This window comes from Pleurodeles waltl, chromosome 6 (assembly GCF_031143425.1).
Source record: "Pleurodeles waltl isolate 20211129_DDA chromosome 6, aPleWal1.hap1.20221129, whole genome shotgun sequence".
Classification (NCBI taxonomy): domain Eukaryota; kingdom Metazoa; phylum Chordata; class Amphibia; order Caudata; family Salamandridae; genus Pleurodeles; species Pleurodeles waltl.
In genome coordinates, this window is record NC_090445.1 from 1,048,343,770 (window position 1) to 1,048,366,502 (window position 22,733).

A 22,733-nucleotide genomic window follows, 5' to 3' on the forward strand; every position below is an offset into this window, starting at 1 on the left:
TTCTGTGGCCCTCTGAGGAGATTTGCCGCTCCAAACCAGGTACTTTGTGCTGAAAGAGACTTTGTTTGCTTTTTAAAGACTTAAGACATTCTCATATCACTTTCCAGTGATATCTCTACAAATTCACATTGCAACTTTATTCTTTTTGACCTACAATTATCCTGATAAATATTATATATTTTTCTAAACACTGTGTGGTGTATTTTTGTGGTGCTATTGTATGATTTATTGCACAAATACTTCACACATTGCCTTCTAAGTTAAGCCTGACTGCTCGTGCCAAGCTACCAGAGGGTGGGCACAGGATAATCTTGGATTGTGTGTGACTTACCCTGACTAGAGTGAGGGCTTTTGCTTGGACAGGGGGTAACCTGACTGCCAACCAAAAACCCAATTTCTAACAATGGGTCTCAGACCTCAGTCCTTCAAGAGGATCAAGAAATAAAGGCAAAGAATTTTCATGGCCCTTTCTTCCAGAGACACCACTTTGTGGCATTTTTTGCAGCAGGACAAGGGCTCCTATCTTCAGAATTGAACTATGAATCGGACAGAATGTACTGCTAGAGGGAGGGAGGGTGGTCTGGAGCAAGAGACAGAAAAGTTAGGCCCTATGCCTTTTGGATAAGGTAGAGGTTCCAGCTCTCTATTGTGATTGACTCTCACATGATGGAACAGTGGAAGGCTCTACCCCAATACTGGAAGATAGCAGTGTAAGTGGGCAAGTTATAGAGCCATGTTGGAGTAACACATATCTTCAAAATCCAAGCAGCACTTCAGAATCCGTTTCGAGGCATGCAAGTCAACACTAACCAATTTGGAAAAGGGATTCTAAATGTCTTCCCATAGGATCATACCTGTCAGCTTTGCCACTTTTAACTAGATATGGACTTAGGAGCAGAGTACCCATGTGATTTGGCCGTCAGAAGAGTGAGACTGCCTGATGCAAAAACAATTCTGGACCAATGGCATTCAGTTTTTTAGATTCCCGTTCTTGAGGGGTTATTGGAAAGACACATGGGGAAGATGAAGCCCAAAGCACCAGTCTCTCAGGTGACAGGCGCGAGGACGAGAATACAGCAGCTAGCTATTTGTCTGTGGACTGCTGGGCCAAAGAAGGGTTTCTCTGAAGCAGCCAAGCAGGTTCCAGTACAGCCTTTTTATTAAGGAGCAAAGGCTTTGAAACTGAAGATGAAGACTGAAATATTTCTGTCAAAATATTAGGCTTCTCAATTCAAAGGGTAAAATCAAATCCAGAGTCTTAACAGCTTTACACATTACATTGTTAAAATAACATACTTCATGTGCCAGGGCCTGAGAGGGGTAATAGATGCCCATTTCTAGGAAGGTGACAAGGTATCTGGCATTTTGTAAATCAAGCTTAAGTCATGCATCAAAGTAAAAAGAAGAATCAGGCTGTTGGCCTCTGACTCATCTTTCATGCACTCATTCATTATAAACCATGGCTATGATATTGGAGTCGTAGATGAATATCTCCTCCATTTAGGCACATTTCGGGACCCTAGTCAGAGTCTGTTCACCAAGACAAGTTCTGGCCTTCTCTTATGCCACCTAGATCATTTCAGCCATCTTTAATGGTGGAGCTAGTAACAATTCTGAAACCTTTTCCAAAACTTCCTCAAAGGGTGATATAGGGGATTGGACGGAATAGGCTGTGGATGGCTTTGCAGTCTCCAACTTATTATTACGTGCTGAAGCCTGCAGCTGTTGAGGTGTGGGGTCGGAAAGGAATGGGAACCACTGAAATCGGTGAGTGCTAAGGACTAGCCCCAGAGTAATGGAACCATTCTAAGATATCCAACATGACCTGATCGAAGGCTGCTTTGACTTGCTTGCTGCTGGAGTCAGAAGTATAGCTGAATCTTCTGCAGCTTCAGAATTTGCTCCGATGAAAAGGAAGAGCATAAGGTGATAGTGCCAAGACCCAGAGCAAGCTCATTAGCAGGAACATTTCCATGAGAATGAAGAGGGCTATCTTCTGGAAGATCGTTCCCTGTCATAAGACTTACTTGAAGGAGAAGAGTAACACTTTAACATGTCTTGGCCAAAAGTAGCTTGGCTTTTTACTGCCTGATGGCTTTCGGGTGCAACAATGAACAGGACTTGGAGGTTTTGAGTTCTGAGCCCAAACACTACACATATCATGTGGATCCCACAAGGACATCCTCTTGCAGCATCTGCATAAAGGTTTAAACCTTGAAATATCATGAGACACTTGAACTAGTCATCGTCATAAATCTGAGAAATTTTCCTAGTGAAACACAGAGAGAGCCCTGGACCACGCCAAAGAGGCATGGAAAGCCATTAACTGATGCCAGAAATACAGGTGATGCCTAATATACATTGGTGTTCTTAAATCCATCAAGCCAAGTTACAGCTGAAGTCGCGTGGCACCACATTCCATCATTGGGAAGCTACTGCTAGGGAAAAAGTTTCAAGATCAGTCAGAGGGTTATATTCATATGAGGAATCTGCGAAAAGTTTTATCTATCTGACCTCGTGATGATACCTTGTACTGCATGAACCTATGTAAAGCATTCATTTAAAAAAAAAGAAAACAGCTCAACTGAATAAACTTTGGACATGAAAATTTGCCATACCAGTGGGTAACACCATTTGCACCACACTCTTCACAAGTTTCACATACAGAGCGTTTGAGCAGTTAGCAATTATTTCTAAAGAACTATTTATCTACTAAACATTCAAGACTCTGTAATTAGTTGAAGCTTTTCAACAGCAACACGTCCAGAAAACCCACACCACCCTGGATGCTGGCAACCAAGCTTCAATCCCAAGATACAACATAGAAATCTTGTCCAAGCAGATTCAATCTTTAGGACCAATCTAATCATGTCTAATCTTTGCTTACTTCACCACAATCTACCACCACACTCATAGAAAGGCAGTAGGATAGAGCAGAGTGCAGAGAAAGTTCTGGGTAGTTAACCTGTGTGGTGGTAGGGCTGAACGACTGTAGTAAGATAGCCAAGAAAGTGACTGTACAATGTGTTGGGCACTAAATGAAGTGTCTTAAATCAAGTTGTAATTTAGTAGAATTCACTGTTACACAACCATAAGGACAATATTGTGCGTGCAGCCCTGGAGGAATACTTTCTTGGATACTGGATTAACCAGGGATGTAGCAAAGATGGTAGCATCCAACAGCACCAAATGATCTTGAGACTTTTTAAGTGGTGTGGGAAGAGGTTCCATTGATTCACACCAACAAAATGGGAGAGAAAATAGATCTATGGCATCTGTAATGATATCAGTCTCCTCTTTGGTCTGGTGCAGCCACAGTTTCTGTATACAGACCTGAACATTTACAAGCAATTAAGTGTCCCAATGCTGTTTCCCAGATCCCTCTTCCAACCTATGAAACATCTGGCTATCCTTGGTGATAAGATCATGGGTAATGTTTCACTCTTCCAGAATACCAGCTATTGGTAACCTATTAAAGTTGAAAACGCTCAGCCAGACATTCTATCCATATGGGGCCCAAGAGTTCATGACAGTAGTAGCAGAGAAGTGGACTTCAATTTAATTTCCTAGTTGCGGTTTGTAAGAAAAGATTAAAACCAAGCAAAAGTGGCCACTAGTATACCACTCACTGCTAAAATCTGAGCAATCTGCAGGGCATGAGTGGAAATCCAAGCAAAGTAAACCCTGCCTTTCGTCCTCTCAACATTGACAAACTAAGTTCCATAAAGTTGGCTTAAGTTAGGTAAAATTGCATACAGAAAAGGCAAAAGCCGCAATGTTAAACACTACATGTTAATAATATTAGTGTTAATACAATAACTTGACGATCAACTGTGTAAATTCCTGCAGAAAGGTATGATATAACCAGCTTGCATAAATGGCCTTTAATACAGGTGGAAATTAGCTCTTCTTTGACGTGCAACAGAGTGGTTTCAGTTCCACAACACCTGCTGACTTCAGAACAAAATATACTTAGCGGTCCATGTCTCTCAGCTGTGCGGATAGCTAGATGCATACAACAGTGTCCAGTGCCTTAGCCGCATCAGTGAATTTGGAGTATGTTCTTTGGCCAGACAGGGTATTGGGACCTGAAAAAACATGATTAATGCTTTCTTTGGGTTCTGGGGGACAACTCTAGTAGAATGTGAGGCACTGAGGAAGTAGTTATAGGATTATATTTGCTACCAGTGTGGGAAAGCCTAGTTAACTAACATTTGCATTGCAGATATCGGTAGAACATGATTTTTGAAGGATTTTGGTGATGTCCAGTGGATGAACATGTTGTACTCCAGAAGGAAACCTTTCTGTAGCGGGTTTGCAACAAAAACAGCAGTGAGGAATGTGATGACCCACCTTCTGTTGCAAAGGATTAAATTAGGCCTTCTTCATTAAAGTTTGCACATGTAAAGCCATAAGAATTAGTTTGATAAGCTGTGAAATCAGTTCATGATTGAGAACTTAATCAATCTTTGAGAGCACTATTATTCACTTCACGTGGTACAGTCTCTGTCTGTGAAGAAGCATTACTTACAGGGTTGTGGCCTCTGTAACCTGGTGGGGCAACTGTTCTAGGGCTTTTGAGATACTGTTCATCACGTGAGCCAAGAGATCTGTAATAGATGTAATTTGCGGGTCCTTGAACAAACTTCTGTCAATCAATGAATGGTCTTGAAGTTGATAAGGGAGGAATGGACGTAATAGATCTCAAATTTAAAAAAGATAATACTCTCTCCCACTGCTAGTTTTGCTAGGTGTTCTTTCTTTAACCAATCATCTACATTCCAAACTGAAAAAACTTGGACTCTACCAAAACAGCGATCCAAACTTGCCCACTAGATAAGCACATTGAATTATTAATATTTTCCCTGCTCAGACAATAAGGGAAGATCTGTAGTGATCACGGTGGTAAATGCCAAGTTCAGCCTTGACATGACATTCTAATCCAGCTCTCAGGAGCATCAGCAGAATATCTGAATAGATTGCATTAAATATAAAGTGCAGCAAACAGAATGGACTCTCGTGTGACAGAGAAAGACCAAATGACTTTATTGTGCCACAACAAGAATTTGATTAAGGAAAACAAAATCTAGAATTATAGATGGGTAACAGTGCATTTTGGGGGTGCTGTACTTCAAGGAGTTCTGAATGACATCAGACAGACAATGAGAACAAAGCTTGAGTTGTCTCTGATGTCATTCAGAACCCCAAGGTGAAAAACGTCCTGTAATTCACTTTTTTTACCCACCTGTAAAATTATATTATATATGGTCCCCAAAATCATCTGCCCCTGCTTTCAACTTCAAAGAGGAGTAATGGGTGAACCATATATAACATGGTATGTGTTATGTATTCCTGTCCAAAGGGTAAAAAAAAAAAAAACTTAGCTGCCATCCTTTACCAACCCCCATCACCTTTCCTGTCTCCCTACTCTCTGCTTTAGCTGTACTAACTGATTTCATTCAAAGCAGGTAAGCACATGTGTGCTGACAGGCTCTCAAAGAGCTGTGTCAGCCTGGCCTGGAAGGCCTTTATGACGCAACAGTGGGTAGCGGGTTTTGTAATCAACTGTTGTTGCGTCAAAGCAATGAGGTATGACAATTGGAGCCATATGAGAGCCATACATAACAATATGAGGGATCGAATGCTTGAATTAATCTCAGCTGTTGGTTAATAGTCTGGCAGCCTTCCAGTCCATTATTTGTTTGCCCTACCATGCCACTCCGGACAGGAACTAATCATATGTAAATCATATGACAGTGTGAAAGTCTTAGAATATGCTACTTTTTTAACATATCCAGGAGTTCTTCTCATTGTGTGCAGGTAAGTAAATGTGAGCACAAAAAGGGAAGCAAAATAAGGTTCTGCCTCCAGTAAAAACTCATGAAATGCAACACTTACTGACAATTTATTCAGTCCACTCTCGTGATTCTTTAATCATTTGTTTAAAAAGCATTGTTTCCTGTCTAAAGGTTCTGAACAAAAAGTAATTAAACAATGATCAAATTAATGAAAATGTATAAAAAAATTACACTTTAAAAAAAAAATTACAAAAAAATCAGACTATTTTTAAACTTCTATACAATCACAGGCTTTATAAAAATATAAATATACGTATGGGATAATTTACATTATTAATACAAATATACAATTTTTTCCCCAAAAAAATAAGTTGAGGTCAAAATGCATATACAAAGAAGTGAAAACTGAAGGAAACCCCAAATCTTTCACAAAATAATAAAGATGCACTACTCCACAAGGGCAAATTACAATTTATAAAAAAAAACATACTTCTTTTCACTTCACAATGGACAAAGAAGGATTAATCCATAAAACAATTGATACTACAAGATGTCTCGTTAAAAAGAAAAATCCATAACAGATTGAAATGTGAAGGAGATAACAGTATAGCTTTCAATAAATGGCTCTATTGATAGATGTTCGACAATCAGGGTTCTTTTGGCGTGACTCGTCGCTTTTCATGTATAGATGACCTTCACGCAGAACGTTTCTTCGTTTTTGTCCTCATCATCATTGATGTAAATAAGAATTTCCTCCATTCCGGTGCTCTGACTTGGTGCAAACCGCAAACCTATTGTGTACGTCTCCCCTCCGCCAATCTGGGAACACATTAAAACAAACTTCTGAGCAGAGTCGTATTTCATCAAAACATAATGTTTCTTACTTCGTTCGGTGTAATCTAAGTGAAAAAGCCAAGTCCCCAGACTATTTCCCGGGACGGCGGAACTGTTATGCGTGAATCACAGATCGGTGGTCTGTAGAACGTTCACCTTCATCAAATGAACCCTGTTTAATCACCTTCAGAACCCAGAGCGTTTGTGACAGTCAATCAGATCCGCATTAAAGTGCACATACCGTGAAGCCGCAGAACATTGACTTAACCGGCTGCTGAAATGAATGTTTCTAAGCTATTCTACTTTCAAGTGGAATTGGTCAGTGTAAGTGGCTTGGTGCACTGAAATTATTGTTCTGTATTGTTTCCATGGGAAGCCTTTATTGAAAACAAGGTGAGGGCAGTGAAACGTTGTGCCCGAACCCAGAGCTCTCTTAGGCAGAGATCACTATCTCCTTCTCTAAACACCCAAGGGGGGTGGAGGAATAGGGGTGTGCCACAAACCACTGTCTTTCCTGTTACTGTGCGTCCCAGAAGACCCCACACTGACAGGGAATGTAGGCCGTGCTGACAAGATGCTCGCACGGAGTCACTGTCAACGCAGCCCCGGTACTGTGCTCTTGGAGAGCGGAGGCAGAGTTTTCGGTTGCGAGGGGGAGGAATGAACTCAAGGTGGTGGTGGGGGGAGGTGTAAAAATGCCTTGGCAGTTACTTTTATGGCCTGACTTGACAGTGCAGTGTCACCAGACAATTATCTGAGAAACACCAACAGAAGGGCTTTGGTTCCACCCACATGCTGGGATCCAAGAGCACATGTTTTGATTTCACAGAAGTTGTGTGCTTCCACAAAAAAAGTGCATGGCTTCTACCCAAACAGCTGTGAACATTTAGTTTATTTATCCGGCTGCCTCAGCTTGAAGGCACACATGCAATTTTAATTCTATTATATTGTCTTAAGTACTTAGCTAATGTATTGCTTTTCCCCTATGGCAGCAGCACAGATGGGAGGAGGACATTATTGTAAATGGATTTTTAGATCTCCCTTGACAGTGTATTCATAAGCTGGACATCTTGGCATTGCCAATGCTTGTTTTGCATGCCAATGAAAGGTCAGAGACATTCGCACAGTGGAAACATTTGTGAGGGACAATTTCTACTCATTTTGATAGAAACTCATATGAGAAATGTTCTCAATTTATACTAGTTTGTGCTGTCTATGCAAATATGGTTGCATGTATACCTTATAAATACGTACATTCAAAGTTAATTTTAAAATAATTTAAAATAAGCACACAATACGTAATACGTTTGGTCAGAAAGAGGTATTTAAACATGCAGTTAAATTGCGAAATGACTGGAACACAGAACAACCAACACAACAGTTAAGCCTTAAAATCCATCATCATTGTGTATTCAAACATATTTCTACTAGTTTGTAAGCAAAAAAGAATAATTCTCATCTTTCTTGCTATTTCTGACGTGCCCTGTGCTCTAAGTAACATTTTAAATCAGGCCATCTTCATAGGCTGCCGGCAGGAAAACGAATACAATTTAGAAGTATGTGTCTGTTTCCTAAGCCAATTACGTTTTCATAGTCATTATTTTTCACCTTATGGTGTCAGAGCCACACTATTAATCGTTTGTTGCTCTCGGTGTAAAAAGATCTAATGCAAATTATACTTTCTAAAATAAATGTTTGGGCGGTGATGCCTTCCCTATACAATTGGAAACTGTGTGGGGACGCCTTTAACAGACCACGCGCATACAGCCTAATCATTTGATACTTCATAGCCTATTTAAGACTTGGCTTTAGCTCAAGCAAGCATTGTGCCACGAATTTGCAACACAGCCCAGGAAGTCCTTTGGTGTTCGAGGATACTGCAAAGTGATATAACAACTTCTCAGCTGCAGTTACTTTTCTTTAAGTTACCTGGAATCGATCTTCCTTGAATTGCAGCAGATCCGGCCTGTTGGTGTGCAGAGAGTAGTCCTTCTTGGACGGGTAGGGGTTCGTGTAGGTGATTCTCTTGTTCGAGCCCTTGCCTCCTCCAGCAGATAGCGTGATCTCAAAGGCCTGGAGATACACATCAGACAACAGTTACCTCCTACTACCGTATCAGACAGCAGTTATCTGGAGCACTTGCAGCGTACAGTCGCAATAAATGCGCAAAAAGCAGCTGCATGAGAAAAAACAATAGTACCCTTCTTTCCCCCACTGTTTTGGTGAAGCGAGCATCCCAACATGGCAGGCACACGTTCAAAGCAACTTCGCAAAACGGACTTTCCATGTGCATTTAACATCTAAAAGGCGTTTGATTTAGCGATCAGGGAAAGTAAGATGCTGTGCTTTACACTGACAACTGCTTTTTGTTGTGATAGGAAAGGTGTGTTCAGATGACGCACATTGCTATGGTGATTACTTTTGAGCTGACCAGCTCATAGATGTCCCCGCATAAATAAGGACGGGGTTGAGGTACAAAGACAGTTTACAAGGACCTGTCTAATGAATATTAATTAGGCAGCTCGCTATTTCGAATCCCAGGGTTTAGTTGCAGCAACTGTGATCCTGGCCTGCAAGAAACAGCAGCAGACTATTCCTGTGCTTGCATTCCAACACTTTGTGTTTAGGCAGCCCATGGTCCTTAAAGGAACCGGTTTTGCAACAGGCACTGGACCCTTTACCACCGCTTGACCCTCCCGAAGGTCGCCTGAAACGATTCACACAGGGGAGGCTGTGCCAAGGGACAACTTCAACTTTGCAAAGCAGTTACCACCTTCTTTGAGGTGGCAGTAATTGAACAATGGTTTGCGACTACAATTGCAAACTACTGATACATACCACTCCGACACACATTTAGGAGGAGACACCCCCTTCCTGCCTACGGAGTGGATCACAAAGCCCATTTTGCAAGCAGAACGGCTTTTCACTTTTGTGTTTGCATACCCTAAAATTCTGCGAATTGAAAAGCTTGCAAACACAGAAATGTTTAGCACATAGGGGCTCAATGTGCTTAAACACTCTACAAATACACATCTGCGTAAGTTACAGAGAAAAAGAAAAGGTCATGTGCAAGTAAACCATATACATAGTCTTGCTCTCACCACGTCTCCACCAGTTAACTGTAGAAAGCTAATTACAAATCATATGTAGTAAATATTAAGTAGACAGTATAGTAACTGAAGAAATAGCAAGACTCATCACACACCACCGAGTTGGCGGAACTTCTCCGGGCGGGCGCATCCCACATGATCCTCCCCCTCCCTATGTACGGATTTTGCTGGATAGAGCGGCGATTTGCGACGCGGTTGGCAGATGCAAGGAGAACGGCCGTTGCGCCGCCATTGATGTATAACCAGTGCTTTAAATGGGCCGGTACTCACCGGTACTGAGTACCGGCACTTCTTATTTTTTTCACTCTGAGTACTGGCACTTCTCTGCTGCCAAGGAGAGTACCGGTACTCATGAAGGGTAGGCTCATTAGCTGCTAGTGCTGGTGAGCACTGGGCTCTCAGAGTTGAACCCGCCTCTGACAGCAAAGGTGCTTCTGTCGCCCTAAACTGAGCCCTGCTGAGCTATTCAGCGGGGATTATGTGCCTAATGTCTGGGTATTTACAATTACGCTGTGTTTGTCAGAAAAGGGTCCATTCAGGACCTGTGCTGTCAATCACATTTACACACTCGTGTGCTTTTGTGTAAACACAGGAATTGAGGCAGCCCAGCTGTGACAACTAAGAAAGCCATGGGAGGAAAGTTTAAAATGGCTTTGATCCCACCTGAGTCTCTTGAACGAGGGTCTGCTTATGTATGTGTGTTTGCCTGCCGGTATGTGTGTGTCTTTGTGTGAGAGAAAAGCGAATGAAAGAGAGAGAATCGGGGCACTTTAAGGAGGACTGTGTGGAATGCTTTGAGTGTGCGCCTCTGCTTGTTTCTTTCTGTGTGTGCACGTTCAAGAATATATAGTATTGTGCAAAACGACAGCAAATATGTTTGCCAGTAAGATAAATAGCGTTGTGTTTCGCTTACATTTCGTTTAACGAGTTAACTTGTTTTGTTTGTTCAAACACATTTCTCATGGGCCTTGGCATGTGCTGCAACTGGTATATAAGTCAAAGTATCCCATGTCTTGCTCTTAGCCCCGCCCCTAGCCCCACCCACCACACTACTAGAATATGTTAATGAGTACCTGCAGTTATTTTTTCCCATTTAAAGCACTGTGTATAACCGAAGATATTACTTGTTTCGGCTGTGATTTAAGGAGGAAATCCTAACGCGCATGGCTTTTCCTTCCTCCAGGAGTCTCCAGGTTTCTCACTGCGGGTGGTAAGCACTTATTACCTGTTTATAGCGCGATCTTGTTCGCGATCGAAGGTCGCTGGGACAGGCTCACCGCAAGTGTTAGTACCTTTGGTGCAAACCGTTGCAATACCATCTGACAGCGTATTAAGCAGGTGTCTTCATAATCTACAGAGCTGACTTCGATGTTCGAAATGCGGCAGCCCTAAAACAGAGGCCCCAATTCTAGCTCTGGGGTGGTGGACTCACCTCCGCATATTCAAAAGGGTAAAAGGTGATTTACATGTGTTCCTGCAGCACGTAAAAGAAAATCATATGGCAACCCCAACTGAGCAACAACAATGGCTAAAGTCGCATTGCCACTGGGAATAGTGGTCAAAGTGAGGGGCTATTCCGAGGTGCTTGAAACACAGAGAAATGCAGTATCAACCAGTAAAGGCAAGCAGGGGGACGAAATGCAGGACTGCAGGCAGACAGCAACCTTTTTTTCCAATCTCCCCAGTTTTCCTAGTTCCTCTAACTCCACTAATTCTCTTCTTTCCATAATATCGCCAGCTGCTGAGGTGGGCGCAGAAGGCAGGGAATGGGCAGAAGGATCTGCTCACCCTCAGACGAAGGTATCAATGGATACTCCTACTGTTGGGGGAGGGGGGGGGTGGGGGCGCATGTGACAATGGAGGTAAGAAAGACTATACAATGTTCTTTAAAAAAAACTACTAACACCAGGAACCTGGCGAAAGCCTCAGCACCGTCTGTGGCAGCCGATGCCGGAATTCAGAAAGGGGGCCACAGTAAGGACCAGGTGCTCATAGTAGAACCCACAATCAAATTGGCTTCCAAAAATTAATTTGAGAAATCTACAAACCAGTCTAGCCAGCCAGGGAGTCAGGAGCAACTGCTAAGGGATCAGCTTGTGGATTTGCAACGTAAATATAGCCTGTAACCAAGGGAGAAGGATGGCAATCAGTCTTCTTCACAGACTGGACCGTAGCTTGGCAGCAGCCTAACTGAGAAATCCGACAGCTGGAAAGTACAGAGTATGTGTGATCCAAACCAGATGCAATCATGGATATTGCTCAAGACCATCTTGCAGGAACAACTACACAACCAAGGAGATGGGTGCATTAAACCAGAGGCTGGATAAAATAGATGAAGTAATGGGGAAGATCCCAGCACGTTTACAGGAACTGGAGCAGAGAATATCTGATCTGGAGGGTCGCTTCTTGACCTGGGATAAAGAGCTGGACAGGGTTCAGAAAAAGCTGCACAGGTCTCAGAGTAAAATTGAGGACATAGAAAACTATGCTAGGAGGTCGAACCTCCGCTTTGTGGGGGTAACGGAGGGTGCAGAGAAACAGTGTAGTCATCAGGATATGCTGCCATTCATTGAAGCCCAATTAAAACTCACATTTTGGAAAATCCACCAGAGGATCCGACAATAATGCAGGCACACCAGGTTCCTTCCACGAGGTAGCCACATTCTAAATATCCTCGTACCATAATTGTCAACTTTGCAGATTACAGAAATAAAGGACTGATTCTCAAAAAAGCAATCTTAAAAATCATTCTTTCTCACAGAGCATGTTCTCTAATATGTTCTTGGCCTCCGTGCACAGAAGAAGAGAACTGATTGGCTTGATAGGCCAATTCAAAACAGCAGGGGCTGAGGTTTCCATAACTCAGCAATCAAAATTAAAAGTATTATTTAAAGGTCAATTACATTTGAGTACAACCCTTGAAGATGCCCAAAACCTTTTGGAGAAAGCACAGACTGGTTAATTCTATATTCTACAGCATCATGATTGGTTACAATGAATGTATCTTATGCTGTGGGAAGAGGGTCAAACTATTGACTTGTACTATATAGCGAAGTGGCACAAGGGGTTCAAGGGGGCAAGCATGGTCGAGCATGGCTATGTTTCAGGTTTAAGGCGAGGGGTGGGGGATAGTGTTTCCCTCACAAGTGTGCCATGGTGATTTTCCAGGCCACTCAAGTTGTAAGGGAGAGTCGGAGGCAGTATGGGCAATTCCCCTTCCAGGTTGGGTAGGGCACTCAGGGTGGGGGCGGGTTTTGTGGTGAGTGTGTGGGGTGGTGGCATTGGGGAGGGGGGATATGGGTTGGAAAGGGGGTGCAGGGGTAGTCTGTTAATTAAAAATGAGCAAGAACACAGTGGAAAGTATGTCTCAAGGAAGGTGTTGTGTAAGGTTCTGCAGACTCGGACAACTATAGTCACTGTGAATGTTGGGTGACATTAGAGGGGGGATTTTAGTTGTCCCAAGGAGGATTTACAAGAATATGTAGGGGGTGAAGTCTGATTTTTCTGGGTTAAAATGCTGCACATAAAAATTATTACCAATAACGGGAACGGCCTCCTGAACAAACAAAAATGTGCCACTTTGTTAAAATGGATTGCTTCATTTAACCCAGAAGTTATTTTTTTACAGGAGACGCACTCTAAAACAAATGCTCCAAGGGTTTTTATTCCTGTACACACGGGCATTCTATGCATCAGCAGGAATGGCAATGCGGGGGTGGAGATACTGTTCTCGAACACGTTGGATTGGAAGATAAAAGAGGTCCATAGGGACATTAAAGGATGGTGGATATGGACAGAGGACAGATTAGCTGGGAGGGTTCTAAGTTTCTGCAATTATTATGGTCCAATTATGGATGAGATCGAAGCTATGGAGCAAATATATAATATTGTGCTTAAGACAGAGGGAATATTAGTTCTTGGTGGTGACTTTAACTTTATACAAGACCTGACCTAAGACACCTCCAGTAAAGATAAGAGACAGTTTAAGCCAAAGACTGCTAGAATTTTGAATACAATCAAGCAGGATATGGCACTGGCAGATCCGTGGTGCCTTAAACATCCCAAATTCACACAACACACATGTTACTCTGCCAGGTTTCGGTCTGCCTCCCGCAGACTTTTTCTTACTATCAAAGTGGTTGAAAAGTAGGAAGGTTGAGACTTCTGCAAATTCCTTCTCAGACTACTCAATGGTGCAGGTGGAGGTTATTTGTGAAGGTGGGGAGGTAAAGAGGCACTACTTTCTGATCAAACTTGGCTAACTGAAATGCAGCAGTTTATTTGGGAATTTTTTTAGATAAATCTTAACACCGGCCCCATTTTCATGGTCTGAGAGGCATTTAAGGCAGGATTTAGAGGGCAGGTAATATCTTATAAAGTAAATTTAGACTGCGATGAAAGAAGCCTCAAAGTCAAAGGGCGCATCGGCCAAGCAGGCAGTGCAAGATCAGCTCATTAGAGCAAAGCAAGTTCAGGAATTTCTTTATTTTAGAGGTAATTGCCAGGAACAAAGCTTTTGAATAGAAGCTCTATGAAGTGAGCCAGCATTTGGGAAAGTATTTGGCATGGTCAACAAATAGTCAACAAAGTGGGCAGTTAATTAATAAAATAGATTTTCCAGCCACGAAGGTGATTGAAGACAGTGCCATAAGAGTAACGGAGATACTCCTCAATCATTATAGGCAGATTTATGAAGAAGATCAGGCAGTATGGCAAGCACAATTGTCAGACAATTTTTTCCTCAGTACGCTTATTTCAAATCTCTAGTAATCAAAAGGATGTTCTGTGAAAGCAAATAGTGTCTGAGGAGATAACATCGGCTCTGAAAGGTACGTCAAACGCTGAATCCAGTGGGAGTGATGGTATACCCACTGAAGTATATAAAGCCTTTGTGGCAGAACTTCTTCCATTTCTAATAATACATTTTTTTATGATAAAAAGGAGTCTGAATCTATTCCAAAGGCATTGAAAGAGTCTGTAGTAGCAAGCTTCCAGAAAAAGGATAAAAATCTCTTAAACCCTAATTCCTATTGTTCCATAAGCCTGTTGAACGTTGACTATAAATTATTTATAAAAATATGGGCTGAACATCTTGCACCTAGTGCTCAGTGGGTAATCCATGAGGACCAAAATGGTTTTCTGCCCAATAGGGTGGCACAGTAATTTGGTTATCTAGGCACTTTAATTTGTTTTAGTTTCAATCAAATTAGCAACATCCTAAAGAAAAATTATATAGTAATGAACGAAGCTGCGAGGCTGATAGTATATCATTTGAATATGAATGTAACCAAATTGCCATGCGTGGGGAATTGGTACCATTTGTTACGTCAACATGCAAATCAGAAATGACTTCTTGAACTACTGCAGACAATATTCCAGGAAACAAAGTGTAGATTTAATAGTCAGGAATGGGAATTTCTTAGCGAGATCGGGTACAGATCTTTAAGAGCAGCCAATTTCATACTTATAGCTTTTATATCAAGATGGTTGGCATATTATAAAGCTCATAGGATGTATTTTTCGGTGCCCGATCAGTGCTTTAGGTGCTTTGCTATGGCGTGTGGTGGATGGATCCATGTTTTCTTTGATTGCCCTAGCCTTCAGCAATTCTGGTGCAAAGTCTTTAATGCAGTTAAGTACAGTGCCCAGATTGAGTTTTCCCCAACCCCAATGTTGGTGCTTTTTGGGTTTTCGAACGAGCTGCATAGTTTGCGAAAATAGCGACAGTATTTTATATCAATTGCCGTCACAGTGGCCTGCTCCCGGATTTTGCAGAGCTGGAAAACATCAGCAGACGAGCCATTTCAGCAACAATTTACCATAATGAAAAGAACCCAAGCTTTTGAAGGGGCCTTTGACAAAAAGGTAAGGGCTGTAAGAAAATATGAGGCCATTCAGGTGTTTTTTTTTGCGTTTTACTTCCTGCAGTCCAGGGGAGGCTGTACAGGCTAAGGTGCTGTTAGAGATTGTTTCCATCCCGGGCACTGTTTGCACTTTAACATTGACACTATTCACACTTTAATAGCTGGCAACAGGGCCTTTTCAACTGAGGTTACAGACGATCTGGCAGATTTTTTCTTGTTTTTGTGGGCACTGTTTGCACCTTAACATTGACACTGTTTGCACTTCAACACCAGTATTCATTTTTATTTAAGCTCTGGCTCCAGGGCAAGATTAGCTGTTTGTATTTTAGGTGTTGCCCCCCAAGCCAGAATTTGAGACTCTGCATGAATTGTGATGGTCCATTAACTATGCTACATAAATGACACAGTTGATTGCTTTTTATATATGGATTATGATGGTGATATTTATGTAACCGCTTATACTAGATATTATATGTGCAAAAATATGTTTTGAGTATCTACCCACACCTAGGGCACTGTTCCACTTTACTTACATTTTTTTTGTGTGTTATGAATATATTATTGCTGATCTTTCTTGCTCAACAATTAAAAAAATAAAAACAAAAACATACCACAGAGTTGACATAATCTACATCACAGAATAAAGGCTCACTCTCACATCAGCTCCATCTTGGATAAGCTATTCACAGCTATACATTAACTTACAAAACCTATGAATGTATCACCATCATCCACAAAACTCACAACATTCTCAGCCCCTTGCTCTTCCACTTTCAAATGCCAACTTACCAAATTAACCCTCGCAACCAATGAGATTCTCTAGGCGACACCAAAACACTTCCATACTTCTCAGTTAGTAGCTTCAATAACCACATCTCAGGAAGATCCATTTCTTAGGGGATCACCTTAACTAAGTCATGCAAATCTTCTTTATGAGCATTACCAGTTCCAGACTAACTTGCCTTTCATGTTACAACATATGCCCTTTCCAAAGGCAATGGCTTGGACGTCAGTTGCCCTGGCTGGAGTGATTGACACACAGTCCCTCCCACTCTCCATCATAAATTACAAGTCTCTCATGAGAGCAAACCAAAGCAATTGAAGTAACATGGCCCCTCAAGCATTCCTCTTTTTTCTGTTTGGAAACTACTCTTCTTCCTTCGACCTGCACCCACCTTTCACCATAACGCTCATATTTCCACTCTGCAGGCCCTGACAGACATCAAAGAACATACACACTAAAACCCTAAATTATGACCTTACCCACCACAGTACATCCAATAATGAAATGCTCGGAAATACGGACGTAAAATTAAATCCCCACTCGACTTTCCAACTCTCAGAGTAGAAGTCTAAACCTGGAAAAAGCAGATTAAAGTAACTACTACCTCAAAATCACTTGCGAGGCCTCCAATGAAAACTGGACAAAACAAAAAAGTGATAGATGTAATATTTTAATTGATCTCAGCCACTGGTACCTACAGCAGCATTTGAGACCATTGTTCTTTTGCCCACTGTGCCACGTTAGACCAAGACCTGCCAAATGTAAATTAGTGTTGATCATGCTCCAGGAGGATCGATACAGCCTTAACTTCCAAGCCAGATTCCCCACAGACAAGGACACCAGACCGGTTTCGGCCTTTTGGGTCTTGTCAGTAAGTCCAATTGCAAAGTGAGCACATCACTATAGCCTGGGCATACCTGTCACAGGTAGGGCACATCACTTAGAAAGGGAAAAGAGGCGTGGGCGTGGAAGTATGAATTAAACGTATTTACTAGTGATTATTTCGGGCCCTTTTTCCACTCCATCATTACCCCCACGACGAGTACAGTGAGATGCAAATAAGTACTGGCCCTTTTCCAATAAGAACACTGTAGGACAAACTGCCAGGCCATGTTTCCTTCTGACAGCAACTCAAGTAACCCCAAAATGAATTCAGCTGGCACATATGTTGAGACATGGGTCTCATGTTTAGTGTGACGTTGGACTCAAGCTGCATCTCACTGGCAAGTGCCAAATGACCAAAACCGCCCTGAGTCACCATGAAAATAACTTTGCCTTCCCTTCTGATAGGAAGAACCCAAGGAATTAGTCAACATGAAGGTAACTTTATTCAGCATTTTAGTCATGACTCAGTCCCATTCCTAACTTGTGGGTAGACTCCAATGGAACTGGAAATCTGAAAGAGATAAGGAAATAAGCAGAATTAGGAAGCAAAGGCAGCGCAGGCCTAGGCAAAAAGGTTGTGGAAAACGTACTGGTCAAATCAGGTATCACTCCTGGAAGAAGCCTGAAAGCACACTGATGGCAGGATGTAATGGGAGTAGCCCACGTAGTTACCTACCATATGTCTCTGACAAGTACATGCCTGGAGACTGCCACCAACACAACCATAGTCATAATCAAGTGTAATTCTACACTGGAGAGAGGTCTGGGTTCATGTAAAGTTTAACACTGGACGACACATAACTTTATCCTTCTAGCAATGGTGGCTTTAGCAGCCATTTTGCCAGCTTGATAGACTGTAGACGTAACTGAAAGTATTTCGAAAGAACTCAAGTGCCTGATGCAGTGCAAATAGAAAAACTAAGGCCTTGACAACGAGTGGGTCAATATTTTCTGAACCCTGCGTACATTCTTGTTTGCGAAGGGGTCTGCATTACAAGTGAGGTGGTATTTACCGAATTTGGCAATTATTGGGTGCAATAGATATGTCACCAATTGTTACGTTTCAGCAGGTCAAACCGACCAGAATTTAACAGGGGAAACGTGTACTGTATTTATCATATCATGCAGATTCTGGTGCACTAAAATCCACATTTTATTCCACAGAAACTCATAATAGGGGCTATTCATCACACCCAATAAATAACATATTGTTATTTATCTGGTACGATAAAAAGCACCTTGATTCCGACAAACTCTGAATGTGGCCTGTGTGTGTCTTAATTATAGAATGTGGAATGGGGTTTTAGCCGAGTAAGCACAGGGAAGAATATTGGAAGAGTAACTGCCTTGTTCACAGGGACCTACAACAAGACGTTTCAGAAGAAGGAAGGGACATTCTTGAGAATCAGCCTGTCACCTAGGAGCCACAAAAGGTTCCAAGGCACAGATGGGTTGCAACTCTGATGTGTCTGGACGATGTTATGGCCAACAAGTAAGTCTTCCATGAAAGGAGCCTAATATCACAAGAGGCTGAAAAGGTTTATGTATCAACTTGGCCAAAGCTAGGTTCAGGTCATAAGAGATAAAGGGACATCTAATAGAGGTACCAAATGTATTATGCCCAGAGACTGACTAGAGATGACTTAGTTGGCTCTGAATAATGACTCCTGAAGCCTGTTCCATTTGGGCCAGCTGCTGCAAGGTGTGTCTCATGGGTGTCTTCTGCACAGCTATCTCAGACAGTTTATACAAGAAGGACGTCACATCATGTACAGATGAGGAAATCATGTTGATGTTCTTCACTAATGCTCAATGACACACTCCTCGCATTTAACTTTGGACTGAATTCTAGCAGAGTATTTACTAGCAGTCCAAGACATCCAGGTACTCTGAAGAGACACTTAAATGTTTAATGATGAGCTTCTTATGAACCATGCATTCAAGCTGAAGGATGGCAGCAAAGTATGCATGACTCTTTCTTCCTCCATAAACAGGAGGTCTTCCTCAAGGGGGAAGCAGTATGTGATTCCTTTGAGGAAAATTGTGCAGGTCTGAGAATGCGGAGGCTAAACCGCTACTACGAAGACATCCACATTCAATCCAAGATTAAGGAAATCTTTAGGGATCCTAGCCTTCTACCCTTTTCAAAGATTATGTGGTCACTTTTGAATCCAGATGAGTTGGGAAGGCATGTACTTGTGGGCTACCTCAGGCGTCAAAGATGTGAAATTTAACTTCCTAGAGAATTTACCATTCATGCTTAGGATATTCACTCTGGTATTTACGATTCCACAGTAACATGCTATGTTTCGAGGCCTGTCCCACAGAGCTAATGTATGCTGGTAGAGCTACAAAAAGTAGCTGCTCCCTGGTTTCTCGGCACAGAAGGAAGCTGTTACATTGATGGTGTAAATAATATATAATCACCACTCTGGATCGCCTGAATGGCAAGAAGGCTTTCCGAGGTAGGAAAATTGCCTTTAGCTTCAAAATGTTTTGGTATATTGACAAACATTACAAATCCTTCAAGGCAATGCTCCCCACACCCATACTCTGAGAAATCATGGTGGTCATGAGCAGTGGAAGAAGCACTCCACTAAAAGTTGGGAGGCTATGCCTACCATCTCAATGTCAGAACTAGGGATGGCTGGACAGGGATATGTGTTGAGTGTCTGTCCATGAGCTGGACTTATGTTTAACTCGGTGGACCTACTGGTACCATTTGCTGAGTTTGGACTTGAGGATCAATGCAATGCAGGATGCCCACAGTCCCACATGCCTCTTGTATCACCACACTGCCAATGTCTTATTGATCAAGAAATGATCCACTATCTAGCTTACAGCAGTGACCTAGGGAGCCAAATATTTAATCAGGCTAGCATCCAAAGTAGATCATACAAATTAAATACATCTGGATGCAATCAAGCAGGGTTTTGAGTAGTTCACCAATAATAAATACAGTCATGGAAGAGCCCAGATGGCTGTGTGAGCAACTCGTAAACCCACAGCTCTGCCACATTGCTCTACAAAGGTGTCCATTTCAAAATGATTGTTTTGCTCCAACATGGGGCACCCAACTCTGTCGACCATGCATTCCATGAACTGCTGTCTGGAGCAGCACTTCAGGTTATTTGCGCTACTCAAGATGCAGTGCAGTCCAGCTTCTCTGTGGAAGGCATGACTTCTAGTGGCTCTTTCAGTAGCTTTTCTGGATGTAAGGACAGGAGGCCAAGGCCTCCTTGCCAAACTCTCCTCCTAAGTAGGCCCAGAATATGGCTTTCTGGGGAACTGACTTTATGCTTCTTGGAAAGGCTGCGCCTGCCTGTGAATTTATAGTACAGGCCTGAATGTGAGGTGTGTGTGGGGTGGAGTCTGCAAAGAGATGTGTGGATGTGACAAAACATTCCTTCTATTGCAGTGTGAATCGCAATTGCTAGAACTGAGGTTAGCTGTGGTGGGTGGGTTAGGGTTCCACTCATGCTCAAACGACGTGTGCATATCCTGCGAAGATCTGTAGAATAAGTGAGGTGCTGTCATTTGTGGCTGGATAAAGTTGCATGACAAATGCTGATTGTCCCGTCTCTCACCCATCCTTCTTGCATTACTTCAGTGCCGTACATTTACCAGGTGCAGTCTCCACTTCACTGTAGAGGAAGGTGTCTTAAGTACTGCCTCCAAATTAAGTAGCCATCTTAAGAATAGACCGTATCTGCCTATACAATTCCCATTTATCTCCTCTTGCTGGTAACCTTAAAAAAATTAAAGTATGGATTTAGAGATGATTAGTGGAAATCCCACAATCTCACATGATGGTACAGAGTGGCTGCAATCTAAATTTTACTATGCAATCCATCTTTTGTGGCCTCATTTTGCACTACATCTGATGCCTGGAATACAGAAAGACCAGGGTTATGAGCAATGCACTGAAATCAATCAGCAGAAGATAGCCAAATCAGAATGATGCAATCCTACAGCTATGGCCACTGGTGGGGAGAGGTATCAAAGGCTGAAACTGATACAGCCAGTCCTTAAAGGTAAGGAATATATAAATAAGGAGACTGACATTCTGTAAGCCTAAGTTATACTTTTCAGGCAAGACATGGACACACTGCTTGATAGGACTGCTGCAGCCCTTACGAGGGTCTGGAAACCACTTAGGGGACATTAGAAAGATGTAAGCTATCATAAAACAACATGGTGATAAGCGAAATAGGAAGTAGGACATATAGGGACTAAGGGCCTGGTTTAGTATTTGGAAAATGGAGAAGTGTCAGTTGGGAGGGTTGGTGAAGGACATTACCTTTGTCATCTCTGTAGTTCTCTGCCTGCCAAATTTATAGATGACTGCTGGCCCAGAAGTCATGTCAATACACTGAAGAGAACTACTGTCACAGTGGTTCCATTCAATGTCTAAATGTTTGATTGACAACCTCCGTTGACTAGGAAAGCAGTGCACCAATTTTTTAAAATGTGTTTTTGTGTTTCAGAAACAAACTTATAAAGTGGAAGTTTGTTCAGGTAAGCCACAAAACTAATGACCCTCACAACTTGGGATTGTTCTCTCATGGTACACGAGTCATTATTGTATTATTCCTATTGCTCAATGCGAGGTTTTTCTGGCAGAGACAGACAGGAAAAAGCATTACACAGTCAACCCTAAATAAGGTGAATGGTGTAATGTCCTTCCTGCCGACAGCCACTACTCTGTTGGGCCATCACAGAAAGTATTCCATAAACAGAGCCAAGAAGGGCTCTGTCAACAAAATACTTAAGGTCTGCCCATCTGTAAACGAGGTGGGCACACTGAGTATTTCACATGCAGGGTAATCTGCTGTGTTTTTTGACAGAGTACACTGTCCAACAAACTCTAGCCCACACCCTATACTTGCCTTCTGGGACTCCTGGAAGCTTATAGGAATCATTTAGCCCTTAATGTCCACAAAGAGGTTATCCAGGACATTTATGTCAATGAAGTATGTAGGACTATGCCTCACAAGAGCTCACATGCGCACTGCTGCCTATCTCAATGAAAAGTTACCAGTATTACAGAGCCTAAATAATAATTTTCTTGTTGGGCCACATTTCATTTAATTTGTACCTTGGATTGGAACTCATAGAAGATGAAGGAACTTCAAGAAGGCCAAGCATAACCCTCATAACAAGACCATATGCTCTACTGCCTCCTAGTAGACTCTGAACACAAGTGATATGATGTTTATTGATGGAGACATTGCCTACACATGGCTTATGAGATATTTGTTTTGCATGGTTTATCCTATTGTGATGCTTTTAGCTGGTTCCATTCGCAGTTTGGGTTTCATCTCTGATCTCATGGATGTTTTCAGTTTGAATCCTCCTGGTAGAGGTGGGGCTGGCATGATAGTTCATTATAGCTTCTCCCATACACTTCTCTTTCCTTCTTTTGTTGTTCCAGCTTGCTATACCATTGTCTTCTACC

General features: G+C 42.2%; 1 protein-coding gene across 1 annotated transcript in view; it reads right to left on the reverse strand.

The window, feature by feature from the left end:
• Positions 1–5,887: 5,887 nt before the first annotated feature.
• NPHP4 (nephrocystin 4) overlaps positions 5,888–22,733 on the reverse strand; it is a 952,546-nt gene continuing 935,700 nt past the window's right edge. The window contains exons 29-30 of the mRNA XM_069239971.1: positions 8,562–8,705; positions 5,888–6,617 (exon numbers count right to left, since the gene is read on the reverse strand). Coding sequence (XP_069096072.1) covers positions 6,477–6,617; positions 8,562–8,705 — 285 coding nt within the window. The 3' untranslated portion in view covers positions 5,888–6,476. The remainder of the gene's footprint in view (positions 6,618–8,561; positions 8,706–22,733) is intronic.